The sequence below is a fragment of the Sinohyriopsis cumingii genome, chromosome 1 (assembly GCF_028554795.1).
Source record: "Sinohyriopsis cumingii isolate HCF-2022 chromosome 1, ASM2855479v2, whole genome shotgun sequence".
NCBI classification, from domain to species: domain Eukaryota; kingdom Metazoa; phylum Mollusca; class Bivalvia; order Unionida; family Unionidae; genus Sinohyriopsis; species Sinohyriopsis cumingii.
Genome location: NC_142961.1, coordinates 96,848,488 through 96,870,635, shown reverse-complemented (window position 1 = coordinate 96,870,635; position 22,148 = coordinate 96,848,488). Strand labels below are relative to the sequence as shown.

Here is a 22,148-nt window from a genome sequence, read left to right as displayed (position 1 = left end):
ACTGGGTGGATATCCTTTCCAGCGTACTTTGACTTCTTTCACAAGTCGTTTGCCCACTTTATGGGTTCTACGTTCGAGAATGCCTTCGATGTCGTACACGTCTTCTTTTTTGGTGACAAGACTTGATTTGAAATAAGTACGGGCTGGCGTTTTGGGGAGTACTTAATATCCATCGCTGGCTTGCTGAGCACCTTTTCTCCTCCTTTAGCACGCTCGGACATCGTACAAGTGGCAGAATGTGGAACGATTTCCACCTGCCACACGCCCATGTGTCCTAATGTGACGTCATCGCTACCGATCAATCGTAGCGGGCTTTACATACTGCTTGAGTTGACACCTGAGGCATTTCAAACCAACTAAGGAAAATGAGTGTGTGGTGAGACTATTCCCACTCATGTTTAAAGTCTTTCCGTCAGGTTGTTAAGGACTAGTTAGTCCTACACCTTGAGTGGCTAAATTTAAAAGTAGTCTGTGAGTACATAAAAGCCTGGGGGGATGAGGCTCTCTTTCCTTCCCCAGGAGTAATTAAAAATCACGCGGTGCGTGATTAAACCAGTGATACATGCTCATTTAGAGCGAAAATCACTTTAATTCAAGTAAGCAAGCAAGCAAGTTCGGATACCGTCTCTAGCACTCTTGATGACACCAACATTCTGGGTTATTTTCTTTCTTGCAAGCCCCTATGTTCCACTTCTGTTTGTGATAATAACTTGTGATTCTTCACATTTTCTAAAGTGGAAATCTTTACAAGCCGTACAAAATACAAAACTTATATGACTTTGGCTTTTGAAACTTGCACAGACTCTTCACTTTATAAGTGTCACGAGAAAATTGTATATCCAATTTTTACCATTTTCCAAAACACGCACACACTTGCAGCTTGACCAGAAATATGTACATCTTGTTTTGTGGATAAGTCACAGACAAGTCCAAGCATATATAGGTGATTATGAACGTTAGGAATATCCCCTCATTTTTTCAGAAATATCAAAGCTTTTATGTGCATTTTCCCTTTTCCACTCTATGTTAGTGCTTAGATTTGTTCCAAAAAAGAAAAAAGAAACGAAACAATTTTTTAAAAAAAATGAATTTTGAATTTCTCTCTACCTTTCCAAAGTTAGAGACATTTCTTCACATGTCATTGCCTTTGTTAAATTCGGTTTCATTGGTTAGTTATCGTTAATCTTTAAGTTTTTGATGCATTTCTTTTTGATAGAAGATTTAAGGCTTTCTGGTGTTGTAACGGTATTTATGTTGTTTAGTCTGTTGATGAAATTATCTATAGCAAAGTGCTTAAGAATTTTCAGTTTTTTTATTTCAAGCCCTACAAAAAGAGACCAAGTTTGTCTTGAAAGAGGATTGAAACTCTAAATTACACGAGCGTGAAGGAAAACATCGTTGTGTTCATTCTAATCATGCTTGCCGTATCTCTTTGTGTTTTAGAGGTCATATTTCTTCTTAAGTAAATACACGCATCAATAGACAGACAGATTGGGTCATCATCCTTGAGGTTCACTGTACTTTCGGTTCTTTACTTCATGCAAACCCTAAATTTATTAGTTTGAAGAAGAAAAAGATAACATGCCCCTCAGTACTGTAACACGTCTGTTCTGACTCTACTGATGTGAGTGTGAGCGTTTATGTTAAAATATTTAAGTAAGATATAAAAAAATGGTCAGCTTGAAAACGCGAACCAATACTGTGACGCTCAGTATTTTGATGTGGTAAGAAGAAATGGTACAATACACAAAGAGGGCTTGTAAGTTCACATTCCAGTCTGAGTGCACTGTAATGGTAACAACGCAAGTGAGTAGGGATTATTATACCACACAGTCCTAGAACAAAACAATGCATCACCCGTTGTAAGCCATTTCATTGGCTATACTTATTTTCTTACCGCGTTCACTTCGAATTGACTTGAGTAGCTATTCACACAGTGACGAGAATGGCCATGCTTTACTGGGTCTATCCTATAGGCGATTTATATAAAAAAATATTTAACAAAATTAAACTAATGCACGAACAGTGGTACCATGGGCGATCCCATGGAAATTGTGTCCGTCTTATTGCAAAATACATCAACATTTAATTTAACCGTGCAGATCGCTAGAACAAACCTCTAATAATACACATTTTGAAAAGTGTTGTGTGACACGGATCGCCATTGTCGCTTGGTGTCTGCTTTCTTCTTCGAAAAGAGATCGTTTCGTCTTGACTATAAAAATTTAATTTGACTAAGTTTTACGCACTACTTGAACTCATACATTTCACGTTGTAGGTGTAAGCCGTCGTTCTCAGTTTTCTGGAAGTTCGTTTTTGCGTTTCTCAGATGTGATACTATTTTTTTATGGACCGAACGAAATTTCTTTTGGCGTGAATCACGACTCGTGGTTTTGTGGCATAAATGGAGAACATTGATTAAAGTTCAGTTATGTCGTCTTCGAAATCGCTGACACGGATTTGAGCTAACACTTCAGGTCTTTTGTGAGGCGACACGGCACGTCATTGCCTTTTACTTTCTCAATGAAATCATTTCATCTTATTGCAAAATTACATTTGACTAGGTTTCATACGCAGCAGGTCCCTATATATAGGGAGAGTGTCTTAACGTCAGAGTATTCATTCTACTCTCAAACGATCAAGAAGATGGAAGAGTCAGCACAGATCGACCTGCTGGTCAAATATATGCTAAAAGTCATAGGAAAGCATAATTCACAGGCGAAAGTGGCAACAAAAGCAGACCAGAAAGAAAACGCAAGTGTCTCTTGGTCTTGACATTGTATAATAAGGATGGCGTGTTTTGTTTTTACTCACACTTTATGAAATTGTGCTCTTTCACCTCTCTCTATCCCTCTGGATCATGTTTTAGTTAGAATTGAAATGGAAGGATGTTTTCCTTCACACACGCTCTTTAGGCATGCAAGTCGGTAAACAATAGTCAGTCTATTCATCCATCATTTTGTGACTTGATGTTTCCTAAATCACACACTGATGCCACAAAATTAAGGAGTAAATGGGGTTTGTAGGGGTGGGGGTGGGGTGTAGGTGTTTGGCAGAGTTGGTCATTGCAGGTGAGGGCTTAGGTGCTTTCAAAAAACCTTTCTTCTTCACTCTGTGTTGATGGAATATAATGGGTTATTTTCTTCACTCTCTGTTGATATTATATATAAAGGGTTATTTCTTCACTCCGTGTGGATAGTGTATAATGGTTTTCTTCTTCCCTCTGTGGTGTGCGTGTGTGTGTGTGTGTGTGTGTGTGTGTGTGTGTGTGTGTGTGTGTGTTCGCGTACGTTGTGTAGATCGTATATTTGGTAGTGTTTTTTTTTCTTCTTCCTCCCGAGTGTGGATAGTATATTTGGGGTTTGTATGCGTTCGCGTACGTTTGTGTGGATAGTATATTTGGGGTTTGTACGCGTTAGCGACGTTGTGTGGATAGTATATTTGGGATTTGTATGCGTTCGCGTACGTTTGTGTGGATAGTATATTTGGGGTTTGTACGCGTTAGCGTACGTTTGTATTGATAGTATATTTGGGGTTTGTATGCGTTAGCGAACGTTTGTATGGATAGTATATTTGGGGTTTGTATGCGTTCGCGTACGTTTTTGTGAATAGTATATTTGGGGTTTGTATGCGTTAGCGTACGTTTGTATGGATAGTATATTTTAATTTTGGTTTTATTCTTCGATCTGTTTGTGTGTGTGTGTTAGTGTAAGAACGTCTGGATAGTATATTTGTTGGTTTTATTCCTCTTCCCTGTGTGAATAGTATATTTTAATTTTGGTTTTATTATTCGATGTGTGTGTGTGTGTGTGTGTGTGTGTGTGTGTGTGCAAGAAGGTCTGGATGGTATATTTGTTGGTTGTTTTTCCTCTCCCTGTGTGATTAGTATATTTTGGGTTTGTTTTTTTCTTCTTCCCTCTGTGGTGTGTGTGTGTGTGTGTGTGTGTGTTTATTGGTCTCTGTTTGTCCCTATAAAACTCCCTTTATCCCTATCAAATACATTCTACCTACCTACCTACTGTAGCGCGTATTCAGGTCAGCCACTTGCAACACTGTTGCCATTTATCCCCTAGTTTCCAGTACAGTGACGTCACTGACGCTGGAAATTTTGAGACTATAAATATGGACTTGGGGTTTTCCACAGGTTGTAGCTATACATATGTACTAGAGTTCATAAACAGGAACGTCACTCAAGCTGAGGCTATAAAAAGATAGTGGGGTTTTCCAAAGGAATAACCCACAAGTTGTAGCTATAAATAGATAGTGAGATTTCATAGGAATTTTAGCTGATTATAGCTATAAATAGATACATGGGTGTTTATCCACGATCGTCACACTACTTGATATTGTAAGTAGTTACTAATTTTATCCATTTTAGTCTAAACCACTGTAACTTAATTTTCGGGGATATGTTTATTTTCCTTTAAATTCTGGGACAATTTCGTCATTTTAGCGTTACTTTTAGTCACATCCATTTTGTCGTTGAGCATTTCCTTGATTATAGCTATTTATAGCATCATTACAATTATGCAAATTTTTGAACACCCCAGCAAGATTTCAGGTCTTGGTAATGCTTTATATATAAATCTCACGCTTGTACTAGTGTATGTATATCTCTGTCTGTGTTGTGTTTGACCCTCTACCATCATTGTCCCTAGACAGTCCCACCATGTTCAATTCCCCTTGACGCTATACAGACCCACCATGTTCAATTTCCATATGTTAAATTCTCTTGAGGCTATATCCCCCCAGGGGTTTCCGTAATGTTAAATTTCCCGTTGTCCCTAGACAGTCCCACGATCTATTCCCCATGTTCAATTTCCCATTGTCCCAGACAGTCCCACGATCTATTCCCCTGTTGAATTCCCCTTGTCCCTAGACAGACCCAAACTCTATTCCCCACGTTCAATTCCTCTTGTCCCTAGACAAGCCCAAACTCTATTCCCATGTTCAATTCCCCTTGTCCCTAGACAAGCCCAAACTCTATTCCCCATGTTAAATTCCCATTGTCCCTAGACAAGCCCAAACTCTATTCCCCATGTTAAATTCCCATTGTCCCTAGACAAGCCCAAACTCTATTCCCCATGTTAAATTCCCATTGTCCCTAGACGAGCCCAAACTCTATTCCCCATGTTAAATTCCCATTGTCCCTAGACAAGCCCAGACTCTATTCCCCATGTTAAATTCCCATTGTCCCTAGACAAGCCCAAACTCTATTCCCCATGTTAAATTCCCATTGTCTCTAGACAAGCCCAAACTCTATTCCCCATGTTAAATTCCCATTGTCCCTAGAGTGGCCCAGCAATTTTCCCCATGTTAAATTTACACAGTCCCTAAAGTGGCCCACGGGTGTTTTTAATGGTAAGTCCCATTGTCCCTAAAGTGGCCCACCTTACTACTCCCGGGCTTCTATTTGTTTGCCATATGTAACCATAATGGACGTTTGCAGGGAAATGATACACTTGAATGGCTAGGTTGAATAGAAGGGATAAATGTATCCGGTTTTGGCACGCGGAAACTACCGATTGTTTACGGAGACTGCCAAATAATATTTTCGTCTAGAAGAGCGGATTTTTAAGTCTAAATAATTTTTTTTATGGTGTGCATACATAACAAATGCGTTATGTTTATGACTATAATAATATCACACGTTAGTACAATATAGGTGTCCTGTGACCTTTAAATTACCTAGAAACTAGACAGTGAGCAACTATAATAGAACTAGACAGATCTGGCTTATGGTGATGACTTAGCACTAACAGGAAAGCATTAAGTAATTGTAAATTTAAAAGCTTATAATTTTGATGACGAGTGAAATAATTTTGTTTTAGTTCTGGGATTTTCATTGTATTGATATATAAGAAAGAATGAATATATAAAAGAGGGAACAAAAATTACAAGGAAAGACGGAAAAGGACGGATTTTCGAAAGAGGAGAAATCATAATTTTGTCTCATCTTTAAAATTGGAATAACAACTCTCTCTCTCTCTCTCTCTCTCTCTCACGAGCGTGCGCGCGCCATACGCCATGTTCCACTCAGTCCTTTGCAAAAGAGGTTACTTCCCGCAACTTTAAATCTCACACTAATTTATAACATTCAATATAGGTAAACAATGTCACTACTCGCCTATCTTTTGCAAAAATTGCAAAATAAATGGTAAGTTACCTTTTGTCTACTGCGATCTTTACTTTTGTAACGTTCGTAACCTCTCCATTTATCTTTTAAACAACGAACATTTTGCACCCGTCAGACCATAATGTCCTATATTTCGACGCGTTACCCAATGCTCGAAGAATTCAAAACAGACACCTGACTCAGTGGCGTGTGAAGTCTACCGTACGTTTATGTTGTGCATCAGGATACGCATAAACAGCAGTATGATTTGTCTTCATGTTAGGACTCTTTGTACCTATTTACTTACTACACGAGAAGAGCACACAAAGAGTGCGTTAACAGCGTGTAGAAAATGAACTTACCATGTGTAGAACTTTTGGGGTTACTAGAAACACCAAGATACACCGAAATACACACGTATTTACATGTTCTCTCTGTATATATCGGTTTCCACACACAAATAATTATTTGTTTTTGTTTGAATAATAATATAAATCAAAATAAAATATGATTTATGTGATTTTGATACGAATTATTTACTTGTTCCTAGTTATAACACGCGCCAATTGGTCGTACTTTATTTGACAAGTTGATCGTTACGGAACGGATGTCGGATGATAACGACTCATCGTTCCGGAACGAATTTAATCTCCTGAACAGACAGGTTTGTCGAATCAAGTACGACCGAGTGACATCATTACATGAATTGTGCTATAAATAGGAAAAAAGTAAATAATTCGTATCAAAATCACATAACTCATATTTTATTTTGCTTTATATTATTATTCAAACTGAAATAAATAATAATTTGTATGTGGAAACCGACAAATACAGAGAGAACATGTAAATACATGTGTATTTCGGCGTGTATTTCAGTGTATTTCGGTGTTTCTAGTAACCGGAAGTTTTGTATATGAGTATCAACAACAATCTGATTACAATCAGATCTCTACAGTCCTACGTGAAGATCTAACGAACACCATATAAGCTTTGTGTCACCTATCCAAGAGATATCGCGCGTATCGCATTATTCAATGCCCAATCAGTAGGACCACCGGAAAAGTGCGCAGAAATAGTTAATTATCAACGATCAGAAGAATATCGGCATCTTTTTCCTGACAGAAATATGGCTAAAACCACCAGGCGATGAGCCTAAGTGCGCGGATCTAACACCAACCGGTTACTTCATCAAGTCGTTCGCCCGCCTCTCTCGCGGAAGTGGAATTGCAGTCATCGCAAAGAACTCCACGATCAACCATCTTAACCACACTACAACCTTCAATTTATACCACACATCGTTTGAACTAGTCCAAACCACACTCACATTGGAACAAGGTCAGTCCATCTTAACCACACTACAACCTTCAATTTATACCACACATCGTTTGAACTAGTCCAAACCACACTCACACTGGAACAAGGTCAGTCCATCTTAACCACACTACAACCTTCAATTTATACCACACATCGTTTGAACTAGTCCAAACCACACTCACACTGGAACAAGGTCAGTCCATTTTTTTCTGCCTCTACCGCACTCCTCCTAGAAGAAAAAAGCAAGTTGTTTGGTGCAGTTTCCTAACCTCCTGTAGTATGAAAATTCGATAGGTGACAACCTGATTATTCTTGGAGATTTCAACTTTCACTTTATCTGTCCTTGAAACCCATACACATTAAAACTCCTAGATGCCATTCACGTTTTCAACCTCAAACAGTCAGTTTGAGCCAACCCACCCATAAATAGGGTCACATTTTAGACTGGATTCTTCATAGACCTGATGATAACATTCTACAGTCATCCCTGGTGTCCCACGACCTTGCATCAGATCACCTCTGCATTATATGCCATCTTGACATATCAGTCCCTAACCCTCCACCTTTATCTGCTACTAAGAGAAACGTCCGTATGATAAATAGAACCCAACTAATGCATGACATCCAAGCAAACCTAACAACTTGGCTACCTCCTAGAGCAGAATAACTTGATAACTGCCTGCGTTCGTTGCTTGACAAACATGCCACAGCAGCCAAGCGCAGAATATCAATTCAAACGTGTTATGCGTGGTATAGCAGTGTTAGGGACCAGCTTCGCACTACAAAAAAAACCAAAAAAAACCCCTAAAGCTGAGAGGTTTTGGCTTTCCACCAGACTTACTGTTTATAAGGAAATCTATGAAGCCGCTAAGAAGAATGTCACAAACATAATCTATGCAGCGAAATCAGCCCACTACAGTACTAAGACCACGGAAAGTTTCAGCTGAAAAGAGCTCTTCGAGATTACTAACAAGCTAATGCCGAGGAACAAATGTCCACCATTTCCAACTACCTTCTCTCCGGTCGACCTTTCGGACCTGTTTGCAAATTTCTTCCATGATAAATTACGAACCGTTAGAGATAAGCTTGACAACACAAATTAACGGACTCGTTATCACCATACAGTTGCGATACAGAATTTCAGCGGCAACCGTTAGCAGCATTTGAACCTGTCTTTATGGATTTAGTACGTACAACCATGATGAAGAATGAACCAAAGTCATGTGAATTCCGACATCACTACTGCTTGAGTGTTTAGATCCAATATTGCTTTCACTAACTGATGTTATTAATACCTCTCTCTCATCCGGGGAATTTCCGAAATTTTTAAAAACTGCCATTGCAAAGCCTCTGCTGAAGAAACCAACACTCAACCATAACGATTTAAAGAACTACCGCTAAGTTTGTTATCTCCCATTCCTGTCAAAAGCTTAGAAAAAGTTGTTCAATCCCAGCTTGTATCTCATCTGAATTCAAACAGTCTTTTTAGCAATGTACAGTCTGCATATCGCCCTTGCCACAGTACTGAAACTACTCTTCTAAAAGTAGTTAATGGCCTTCTCCCTGCTTTGGATAACGTAAAGATTACAGTCCTTACCCTCCTTGACTTGTCTGCAGTATTTGACACAATAGACCATGATATATTACTTCAGTGTCTCCATCATGTATTTGACATTCACGATACAGCCTTACTATGGTTCAAGTCCTACTTGGTCAACAGGCCACAAATTGTGTCCACAAATGGAAAACACTCCAGCCCAGTTGATCTATGTTGTCTTGGACCTGTTTTCTTCATTCTGTACACTCAGCCACTGACCCACTCACTGGCGTAGTAACCTGCCGTCCATGAAAACCCACGAAAATGCTGTATGTGTGTGAAAATTTCCATCAAACAACCTTTTTCTTGGAGGGATCCACAGAATTAAGAGCTCATGGGAGGTTTTTTTTTGGGGGGGGAGGGGTAGAGGTAGAGTTTTTGCTGCGCCATTGGATTCACTCAATCTGTAGCCTAATCACCAATTTTTGGTTGGATTATAAGTCGCGGATCTTGCCCTTACGCTCTTGTTTAATAGGTGAATCGTTACGGGTATATACTGTCATACCTGTATACATGAGTCGACACATGACCTATTGCTGATCAATTAAGAGTAAGCTGTCGGTATCTTTTCAGAACTCCAGGGCGCGTGAAGAGGACACAAAAAGCTAGCAATCAAATACAGCATTTACGAAAGTTTAAGCAGACTTTGAAGTATTTTGACAATTCTAAATAGTTACCTTAATTCCGTGAGCATGACTTCTGCTTTATAAGACACGACTCTCCTTGAACTGACACGTGCATTAATTGTGAAGAATTCTTCTTCAGTACTTTCAACGACAGGGACTTTTGATAAATCAGCAAGGACTATTATTAAAAGACGACTAATCTCTCTTTCACTTTTACGCTTTGGAAAGAATCCAGAGGAAATGGAGACCGACTGATATATTAAGGAAACCTGCTGATAACAGTTTTACAAATAGAGGATCATAACCTCGCACCAAAGTCTACGAAGTTTATTTATCACTCAAGTGCGAATAGACATGTGTGCAGGTGAAAGTGAACTTTAATTTAATCCACGCAGGTAAACTACTTACCTGGCAAACATGGAGACACGCATGTTTGACAAATTGGTTTGTTGTGCAAAAAATGTTCAATTTTCTTTACTCTGAATAATTTACACGGAGGCTATATAACGGGCTGGGAATGCCTGCTTATGTAAGCGACCTCCATTGAATGAGTCATTAGTACAAATTTTCACAAAGCATGATACCAGAGACTTACGCATCGCAAATCCTTGATGATACTAACGGTGTATCTCACCCAATGATGTAAAACGGGTTTCAAAACATTAAGGATTACACCCCAGGTAAGTCATATTACTGCATTCTTGTTCGCAAAGTCATGTTTTATTCCTATTTTATTTATATTTATTTGATACATTTATTCTTCGTTTTTGCCAGAAGCATATACAAGAGGAAATGCAAAGGCTTTGTGGTGCTGGTATATCAGACGATCCAAATACAAAGTTGTAACAAAGGGATTTGTTTGTATTATCTGATCTGCTTAAGTGCGACGAGAATTAGTTATTACTGTTCCAGTGGGTTAGAGGTGTGAACGTTCACGTCAATAATGTCAACATTTTATAATAAAGCTTTCGAAGACGTGTATTCGTACATTAGAGCGTTGTTAGAAGCTGAGAAATGATGCCGTGTGAAACCCATTTTATTCCTTTAACTCTGCAATTGCAAATGTAATCCTTCAATTTGTTCTTTTATATGTGAATGAGTTCCGACATTTCCAAACTTGTAAGTTAACATCACCATTAAGGTGGGACTCATCCAGTGTAGTTAAAAACATAAAGCACATTGCCTTTTAATTAAGATGAATCCAATTGTTTAAAAGAACATTTCCAACAGTTAACTTCGATACTATTTTATTTTATCATTTCAAGTTATCTTTGTTGAATTATCAATTTTGTGGGAAGTGCAGCTTTCAGACTACCTACGCGGATCAGCATAGCCAATGTGTCATTTCACCATCAGAACAAAATTGGTTTGATATAATTTAACGTTCATTATCTCACCTGTATTTAATATGCATCATACATATATCTCACCTGTATTTAATAATCATTATACATATATCTCACATATTTTTAAACGAACGATTTGTTATTATTGAATTTTGTTTAGATTGAAAATCGAGATCTGACATGTCACTTTCATGTTTAAGATCTGTAACCGGATAATTGTAATATAATAAACACATAAATGGATCTTTTAAATCCACACGTCAAAAGGATCTTATTCAGATAAAAATAAAACTGGAAATACGCGGGTGAAATTAGATGCGTCTAATTTCAAATACACTCCCCTTATGAGGCAGTTGTAAATCGTTCGATTAAAGTGACTGACAGGGGTGGGGTTATGCCGCAATTTTTTCGAGTCCTTGCTAAGACTCTGTTAGAACTGACTGCTGTTTTGAGTTAAATATTTAAAGCTTGATAAAAAAATTCAAGTATTACATTTTGAAAGACTCGATTTTAAAGTTACATTTTGCCGTATTTCAGTGAATGTGGTCCAGTCTGGCTTACATCCGCCTGAATGAGAGTCTTCATGAATTCTGATGACTATGGAAGTGAATGAGACTATTCAGTCCCTTTTGGGGCCCTTAAGGGCCAAACGAAAACCCCCGGAGTTCAAACCACGTAGTCGCTCCTTACATGACCTGCCTGGAGGTATACGTGTCCCGATTATTAAGGCGCCCAGGCAACCGAGGCTGAAAGATAAATTACAAGAGACTATGGCTGGGCTACAGGAATTAGAACTTCTGCGGGCAATGCACCAGAAACTTGTTCTTGATGCCAAGTTTTCAGGAGCTTGTAAAGACAACAAGGTTTGCTAGTGTTTTAAAAGTTGTATGTATGTATGTATGTATGTATGTATGTATGCATACATGCATACATGCATGTGGGTGGGTGGATGGATGATTCGATGTATGTTATGGATGGATAGATAAATGGCTGCATGTGTATGTATGTATGTATGTATGTATGGAATAACGAATGGATGGATAGATAAACGATTGTATGCATTCACTGATGGATGATTGCATACCTGTATGCATGTGTATGTATGTACGTGTGTATTTAATGCAAATAGAAACGGGGGGGGGGGGGGACGGGGGACATCGAAGGGATGTCTAACAGTCCCAGAGCATCTTACGTACTCCTACGACGAGCGAGACTATACGAGAATCATTTGTTGAAGAATGGCGGCGAGCAAACACTGCGGGATTGAAAAATAATATAAGAATGTGCACGTTAAGATTCAGATAAAGAAATAAACCAAACACTAAGTTTTGATTAGTATGATAAATTACCATCAAAATAATTTCCCATGGGCTGGGGTGGAGATGGGGAGGGGAGCACAGATTTCTTGTCACTTAGGTGAATTTGATTTCCACCCTTATCAGTATCTAACCCCATCCCTCCATTAACAATATCGTTCAGTTTCTTTTTACTTACAAGTTCTATTTCTGATTCTGTTTTTAAATATCCGTATCGCAACCATAATTTTACTCGGTATTTTTCTGTAGTATTGAATGTCTAACAATTTAATATCAGTTCTACACGCCCCCCCACCCCATATATACGATCCCCATATAAATTTTTCTAAAGGCTTTAACAGGAACAAAACAAATCGGTTTCCAAAAATTTATTTTAAAAGGAGATATGTAGGTATTTGGCTTCTGCTACTTTGTTTAGAAAGTTTCTGACAAGTAAAAGGTATTTTACTTCACCGAATGTTGTTAAACATTTTTACATAAGTAAATTTCATTTATAAAATTCAGGAATAATATATGCTAATATTTAACTTTATTAATACAATTTTCATGTAGACAATTACATACCCATGTAAGAAATGTTTCCTATTAGTTTTATTTTACTTTTTGCCATTAATATATTAAGTTATAATGCAAATGTCTGAAACAATATTTCTAAAAAGTAGTCTGCATTGGTGTTAGATACAACTGCTCAAACCTTCAGAAGAGAACAATAATTACAGCGGACTCCCGTGTGCATTTATTTGCTTGTTACGAAGAAACATTTAACACAGTTAAAGCTGGCGCTTGAAGCCACACTAAAGGAGTCAAATGGTGTTTATATGTTTATTTAATTTTTTTGTTATGAAAAAGGTATAATTAATTAGAGTTAAACACGATCGTATACTTGACTTTTAAAAGTTAAAGATACAATAACCAGTAAATTTACACGGGGATATATATATATATATATATATATATATATATATATATATATATATATATATATATCCGAACGTTTGTGTGTATATTGATCAGTATTTTGTGTAGTGTCCACTGCATTAATATAAACAACGAACGCAGTCTCATCTATGCTTAGAATACTAACATGACATTTTTTTTACATTGTGCTTGCACCCAAGATCGTCTCTCGCATCTTTAGCCCATGAACTAAAATTTTCCTTTATAATATACCATTTTTGGAACATTTTTTCCTTAAATTACGAAATACAGAGCAAAGAATAGTGAATTTGGAGACATAGTAAACCAAATCATAAAACCGGTTAATCCTATCATACGATTTGGTGTATATATATATATATATATATATATATATATATATATATATATATATATATATGTGTGTGTGTGTGTGTGTGTGTGTGTGTGTCTGTGTGTGTGTGAGCAACAGATTCAAAATCGCACAAGCAGATATTTGTTATGCTAAATAGGTCCATACATGTTCTTGGCGATGCTGCAACCGCCGCCGTCGCCTCCAGAAGATTAATATTTATATCTCACCATTAACTAATGCAGGCAAAACATGATTAATTCCGCATGTAAAGTGTATGCCAGCGAGTCCAACAAATGTCAAGATAAACTGCGTATGAATTGACTTATTACCGGGTGACCGCACAGGTTTTACACAGAAGAAAATCCGATACCGTTTACGGCACTTGGAGAAGGCATTGTGTAGTTTTGAAAAATCGATACAGAATCCATATGAAATGCGTAACAATTTACAAATGTTTATTTTCTTCTTCTAATTGGTTCAGTATTTTCAATTATCAAATATATTTTTGACAATTTTAGCCCTTTGATAAGGGATTTTGTAAAGAAAAAGCAAGCTTAGCATGTAGTTTCAAATATTACAACAACAAAAAACACAAAAAAACCCACAACAATACTTTTGCATTAATCATTTGTATATCCGTATAATGTAAACTAATTTTTATCGTAGTGCCAGTACGTAAATCCAGTCAGGACGCACTTTTTATTAAATTATCCCACATTAGGGCGGAGCGTTCTTGAGCGCAGGTGCTACCTAGTAATAAATCTATCATAAGTTACATGAGAACAATATTGATATAATTTCTTTCCTGACAGTGTTTTATTATTGTCTTTTTAAAATTTTCCACTTATTTAATTCCTTTTACAATATAAGTAGGATCTTATCATAGATTTAAAATCCTAATTTAACTCTCCACCAGCTTTCAATAAAATTCCACCCAGATTTTATGGCTTTTCAACGTCGATAAAGCCTTTTCCAAAGTCAAGTAATGACGTCATTGGTTTCTGTTATCATTGAAACATCGAAATAACACTGACTACAGCTAATTTCGGTTTCAAGCGGGCAAAATATATTGATAGACTGATTTTGTACACACTTTGCCCAACGTCTTTACTATGTAGGTAGGTTTGAGTTGAGTCACAGGCAGATATAGCTCCCTGATATTGATATATATAAATTTACACGGGGATATATATCACATTATCACATACATTAAAAATAACATGGCTTTTAAAGTGTTGATTTAAAGCAATTTGACATACCAATACACGGCGCATTAATACGCACAAATAGGCTATCGCTTCTCTGTTCTCTAAATCTGTGGTGAATTTCCACTGATTAATCAGTAGCGTTGTAATAAATAACGATTATAATATCAATAATGTCCGTCTTCTAAATGAATTTAGCAAAGTGCAGAATTTCATCGAACTCCTCCCTCTCTCTGTCTCTGTGTCTGTCTGTCTCTCTCCCCGCATTGGATACGGGAGGTCGCGGGTTCGAACCCCAGACGAGTCATACCAAAGACCTATAAAATGGTACTAACAGCTGCCTCGCTAGGCGCTCAGCATTAAGAGGTTAGTGTTAGGACTAGTCGGCCTGGTGTCAGGATAATGTGACTGGGTGTGACATCATGCTACGTGTCTGCGGCATGATGCCCCAGTGCTAGACATCACTATAAACCGCCACACTGCAGACATGGTAGCGATACGACTAAAAAAATACGTTAAAAATCCAAAAACGAGCGTTTCGTGTTTTCGCCTGTGTCATGCGACGATGTGTCTGGACCAATGAATGATGGAAAAATGTAGTCACACGAAGGAATGGAAAGGAAAACTTAGAAATGGAGGGTAGAAACAATTGTATGCTTGTTAGCAATGTTAATTAAATTATAACAATGACATATGAATAGTCCTCATTTGGCTTAGTTTATATTTCCAACTTGTTTGTTGGAGATAATTTATGATGACAAGTCTACCTTTTGTTATAATTTTTAAATTTCTTTTACAGCGATCCAGTCAAGCATGATTGTTGATTATATTATCAGCTTGTAATATCTGTTCACATCGGTTTCGTTTGTACTGATCAGGCCGTATCCCAATCTTCCCGTGTTAAAGGATTTTCTGTTCGTGGTCACGCGTTCATAATGATTATGGTTTCCGCTCCTATCCTATCTCAAATGCCACTTTTTGTAAATCCCAGTGCCTTCGGTTTGATTTTATTTACATCTGTTTGAATATTTTATAGGAGCAAAGATAAGGGTCCAAGGATATATCCTTTTTTCCTAATGTATTCCAACAGTTCAAGAATTAAAAATGAATTTTCAAATTCCCATGGTTCCTACGTAATAATTTGTATTAGGGGTCGTCCATTAATTATGTCAACAAAATAGGGGGGGGGGTTTGAAGAAGTTTGACAATTGTTGACATGGGGGAGGGGGGAGTTCAAGAAAAGATGACGTCAACAATGTTATTTTTTACAATAAATTTAATATATCAAAAAATAGGAAATTAGTCGGTGCGTTGGTATGGCACACACTCGCTCGCCCGTCAACAGCCCACCAGTTTAATCCTAAACCGGTTGAGCTCTTGCCAAGGAAGTCATAGTCTTGCATCATCATATTTTGTTTTTATTCAATGTAGATTGTAGACTGTAGACAGATTTTTAAGGGAAGCTGTTACTAAATTCAAAGACTGCACTGAGCCATAGACATCTAAATAGTATAGCTATCCATGGACTTCTGTTAAATAGCATCTATGTTATATGTATAGATGCTATATATATATTGAAGTCCATGAGCTATCCCTCTAAGGATGGATAACTGAGCCTAGGAAACTTGAGAGCTTGACTATTATACAGTCATCTTTAACATAATACATAAAATAAATTATGTAGCATACACAAGCATACAACTTCTTCAACCAGATGCAGTAACCTTAATGCCTTACAAATATTGTACACTTTGATAACAGACTCTTGTTCATTTCAGGCCAATCCCCCCCCCCCCCCCAATTTGCATGTGCTGTAAAATTGCTGTAGCCTATATACGAAAACTAGAATATAAACTGTCGATTTTTTCATGAATTCAGAGTGTTATAGTCAATTTGAAATCTGTCAAACAAGTAAAAAAATGTATTAAAATTTATTTGTAGACCTTTTAATTTCCATAATTCTATTTTTAGCATAAAAGCCAGCCGTATAAAATATTGTTAGTTTGTAGGGGGGTAAAACTTTATTAGGGGGGTCACTGAAAGTTTGACAGTTGTTGACAAGGGGGGGAGGGGGTAAAAAATTGCCTAAAAATTGTTGACATAATTAATGAACGTCCCCTTATATGAAGAAAAGCTTTTCTTCCTGCTTATATTACACGTGTTAAAAATATCACTTTTCCTGAGAGAGAGGAGGGTATGAGGACAGGAATGAGTATTGTTTCAAACTCCGGATAGTCCTCTCAATGACACATAACTCCTGTAGAGTATACTGTTATGCTATCTGCATATATCGCTGAACAAGACTGAACAGGCGATATTAGAACTTGCATCATAAACATCACCCTATACCCAATACTTATGTCAGTGTAAATCTATAGAAATAACGTGCAAATGTTTAAAAACTCTATGAATAGAGAAACCAAAACCGATTATGGCAATGCTTTTTAATTGATTATAGATAAACATAGACGGTGGGGATCATTTAGTCCATATAACACCAATCAAACCCGGTCTTCTATGCGACTGTAAAGTGTCGTTGGATTACATATAGCCAGTATTTTGCGTAGTCTTTGTTTTGTAGGATCATCATTGCACCTTTATCTCATTATTGCGTAGATCCGAGACATTGTCAGCGGCATATAACCAGAAACCAACCTATATAAGGTTTGATAGAGAATGACATAAATCAGTTTTACTCAATTTTAACCCCCATAGTGTAATGCTTCAGTATAGATTTACTCAATCAAACTTTGAGGTACACGTTATACCTGTTTAGTGGAAACCTTTTACGTGTATTCAGGGGCTCATTATGGGGGGGGGGGGGCAAACATGTAGTGGTTAGCAATAACGTTTTACGGATGTAAGCCAAACCATGTTTTAGAGGTGAAATCCGGGGGACGCCCAAGCGAATATTGAAATGGAAGAAACATCACGCGGTTTAATGGCGGCAGGGATAGGGGCTACCAAGGGTGTGGTGGTTGTGGTTGGGGTGGCAAGGAAACCACGTTCTATAAAAGGGAAAGTGGTTGATTGAACGGATTGATTGGTGTGTACACGCCACATCAACACATGAAAGGTTATATCGCGCTGCGTAACAATTTGAGTAAAGTGTGACCAGAGACACAGCACGGTGGCCGACCCCGTCATGGTGTGAGCAAAACTGGAACCCGCACCCAGACGGTCACGAATCCCGCTTATGGTTACCACTTCGTGCCGTAGCTGCTCTGAAAGGAGGCTTACCTACCTCGCCAATACGTCATAGAGATAATTCATTTCAAAAGGTTAGTGATGGTCATAAGGACAGATAACCGCTTCAAATATCTCCTCACGTGACGTGGAACCTGTTTGCGAGTACTTACAGATATTAGATTAACTAATAAATCTAGAAAGCATACCCTGACATGGTAATAAAGTTTGTGGCTAACATTGTCAAATGGTAAACCTTTCTCTTTTTTATCTTCATATTTGAAAGTAAAGGTCATATATATCAAGCGGAGAAATGTCTGCACTTTTCTGAAAGAATATTGTAATAAATTAAATATGTAGTAATTATTACTGACACGGACAGCAGGAGAATTCAATTACTTAAGCCAGGTAAATCAGTTTTAATCTTATTCATAGGCAAAGGTTGAAGCAGATTGTGGCAAATCCTCTTACAAGTAGATACCATTCTTTGCAATAAGTAGTAAATTTATCCTGTAATCAGGTGAAAATGTCCTTCGTTAGTTTATTTAAACTTTATAGTTGTTTTTTTTTTAAACAATCAAAGCGTTCTATTTTTTCAGAGACTTGCTGGGCTTGGGACAGCATTTAGATGTTTCTCCACATCTACATTGTCAGATATTTCAGAAGAAAGGACGTCTAGTATTGAAGCAGAAGAGATGGAAGACGAGCCTGTGCAAGACTCTCCCAAATATCGCGACTCTTACAGTCCATATGAGACAAGTGTTTCCAAAGAAACACATAGCCATAGTGTAAAAAATAGGTCTGCGTTAATAAACAGTTCCCAAGAGTTAAGCACGACCCAAGCTGTCATTGACAACGTAAAAGAATTAGAGGAAGCTGTATTCGACGAAGAGGACTTTTTATACTATGGAAGTAGTGATGCGCCAGAATTATATAAATCTGTGAATAGAAAGGGTGACAACATCAGAAAATCCGCAGAGATGCAGATGAGATTGAGACGGTCGAGTTTTCGATGCGAAGCAGTTCTTACCCATCATAAAACAAATCCACGCTTCTTTCGAGGTACGTCGGCCATTTGTAACTACCCAAGTCCGATGCACGCTGTTTTACGACAATTTAGCTCTGTTAGTCGTGAAAATGTGAGCGATGAGTCTAGACCAGTTTTAAAGAAAACTGCCAACGAAAAGGGAAATGATTACTTAAATGAGGTTATTGTTTCTCCGAAGATCACGAGCACGTCTACGAAGAATGCTGAATGCATTAATACCAAGGCAGGAAATATAGCAGACGATAGAGGCAATCATAGTGGAAACATGGCAGTCGACACGTCGTTACATAGGAAGACCGAATGCAATGTTGTAGTAAATAATAATGGAACTGACGACAACAATCAAAACGAAAATTCAAGACGTGAAAAAACATTAGATGGAACCACATCAGGATATATATCTGAAGAGTCAAACATGGAATTCATTCGAGTAAATAATGCATGGGATTTAACTCGGAAACAAGGGCTGAATATAAGCAGGAGATTGAGTCTTCCCGCATCATTGGGACCCTTCTCAACATCCTTATCTAGTTCTAACTTATTCAGAGCAAGTTATGATGATCTAAATTTATTTAAAGAGAGACTCGATTATCTGAGTCAAACATGTCAAAAGGATATTGACAAGGGACAAAATGAAAATAAATGCAATTTGAGAGGCGTCTCTGAAAGCGAAGGAAATGATGAATCAAGGAGTGCGATTGAAGTACAAAATGTTAGCATTGTGAATTGTCCGATAAACTTAAAAACCCACAGGTCTTTCTTAGAAGTGCAATTACGTGATCCACCTACAATCCCAAGACTACATAAGACAGTGCGCCAGACAGCAGTGTAGAAAAAGGATAGTTTGTGATATATACCTGTGTGAAATTGTGCATATATATATATATATATATATATATATATATATATATATATATATATACAATTTCACATAGGTGAATGCAGATCTTAGTCACGTAATTGAAAAGTTTTAGTATTTCATTCTAGCAATAATTTAACCTTGGATGATAATGAAAAATTAATGCATTGTTTCAGGGGTCGACTCGATGGCAAATTCGTGTCTTCAAAGCTCAATCCAGTTTTACCTGACCTGTTGCCTTTGTCACCTCTACGTATCTGGGTAAAACCATGATGGTTAAATACACTGAATTCAGAAGATACAAGTCTTTGACTATTGCGGAAGGTCATGAGTTTATATGTATTTAATCATTTTCTTTTTGCCAAAGTGACGTAGGCGCCCTCACATAGGGGCAAGGAGGCCCCCACCCCCATTTCACCTTTAAACATGTTTTGGCCTACATCCGTTGAACACAATAATGACCACTACATGTTTTGCACTCCCACCTCCCGAAAATAATTCTGCGGTCGCCCCTGCAAGATGAAACTTTATTAGATCATAAATACGAGAACCTGAAAAATAAACATACTTCAAAAATGTATTTCAAGTCCTTGCTTAATGTTTAAATATTATTTATTCAAGTCGATTGACTAAAGCGTGCTTCTAGCTTGTACAAACTAGGTCTCTTCGGTGCAGATGTTGGCGCGATGTGATCTTGCATGGCCAAATAACCCAGAGGAAACTGTCAACCCTAGATGAGCTACGGGATACCCTTACACATGGCGGAATATGGCATCAAACTTAGAATCACTGAATTGCAAAGGGAGCGCGCCACTGCGGTGCTATTTAATAGCTCGTGGTTATGAGATAACATTCATTGTTCTGCAACTTGCATTGTGGCACACCAGCCAATGATTATGTTTTGATTTTCAACAATTAATTAGAAGAAATATATTTAATTGCATGTTCATGGCTGGATCAAAGGCTTTGGGAGGCCCGCTGTGCTTAGGATGAAGGGCATTATACACGTGCAAATACACGTTGAAAGCAGTGCTTAAATTGTCCTTTATATGCGTTAATGATTATTACTATATTAAACTACCCGTTAAATGGTTCAGACCTATACATGGATTATTTACCCACATGTAATTTTATCCACGGCAACTTGTGGCACGTGCCCCTTGTGCCCTCCCTCTTAATCCGGATCTGTGTATGCTTATGTTTGTTCGCTTATAAATGCTAAATTCCTCAGAACTATCAGTCATAATAAGATGTTTCGCTCAGTTAGGTACTATTTAATATTCAAGGATGGCAGAGAGAGAGAGAGAGAGAGTTGTTATTTATTATGTGCGAATGTTACCTTTGTTGCACGAGTTCTTAAAGTTTTATTTTTAAGTTATGAATAAAACAATATCCTTACGCTTAATCTCTATCGTGAACATGATTTTTAATTTCTAATTAATCTATACATGATATGAAGGTCACTGATTAATCACTGTCAGGGTCCATGATCAGATATATTTGGAAAATAAAACTTGGTTTTTGTAAAAAGTGTAATATTTTCAATTTAGGTATACTTACTGATTAGATTGATAGCCAGTAAAATTACACACGTATTTAAAATTTGCATATGTAGCCATAAAACCTTTCAGATACTTTATTTTTTCACGCCTATGACCACCTGTATTAATTTCGAATATAGTAGTTTATCGGCATTTTTATTTCACCAAATATATCCGTATGCTCGTGCAAGTAGTTTCGAGTTCTCATAACATGATGACTATGGTCGTTGCAATATCAAAAGAGGCAGTTCTTTGTCTGGTTTTTCAATCTATACAGTCAACCAGAAATGATGTAAATCTTGTATGGGCATGTTTAGTTTCCCTGTTTATACCAGGTCTAATTTTTCTATTAATCCGACCAGCTAACATATGTGAATAGCTTTACATATCTGTAAATTTATTGATAAGCTTTCCGTGCTCTTTAAACTGACAATAACCACGTTGAAATCTTTAACTGCAATGTGCTCCAATAGAAGATCATCGGTTCAATAACCATCCAATAAATTAACGATCAACAGTGTGCTAAAACGTTACTGCCTTCATGACCTTTTCGGCGATTTTTAGACTTTGCCTTCCTCTTATTCGACAGATCACCTTCATATGTTGCCAGTTGCAAGCATAAAATTACATTCAAACTGAAATAACTTTAATTACTTTTAGACTGCACAGATGGTATGAAAATCTTTATGAATCATCGAGGCGTATGTGCATTTATTTAATATAGT

At 37.4% G+C, this 22,148-nt stretch overlaps 1 protein-coding gene across 1 annotated transcript; it reads left to right on the top strand.

Annotated features, from left to right (window-relative positions):
• Nucleotides 1–9,518: 9,518 nt before the first annotated feature.
• Nucleotides 9,519–21,412, top strand: LOC149807393 (uncharacterized). Its single transcript, XM_089966206.1, has 3 exons — nucleotides 9,519–10,332; nucleotides 11,536–11,861; nucleotides 18,575–21,412. The coding sequence occupies exons 2-3, from the start codon at nucleotides 11,592–11,594 to the stop codon at nucleotides 19,853–19,855; spliced, it is 1,551 nt and encodes a 516-aa protein (XP_089822332.1). The 5' UTR covers nucleotides 9,519–10,332; nucleotides 11,536–11,591; the 3' UTR covers nucleotides 19,856–21,412.
• The last annotated feature ends 736 nt before the right edge of the window (nucleotides 21,413–22,148 follow it).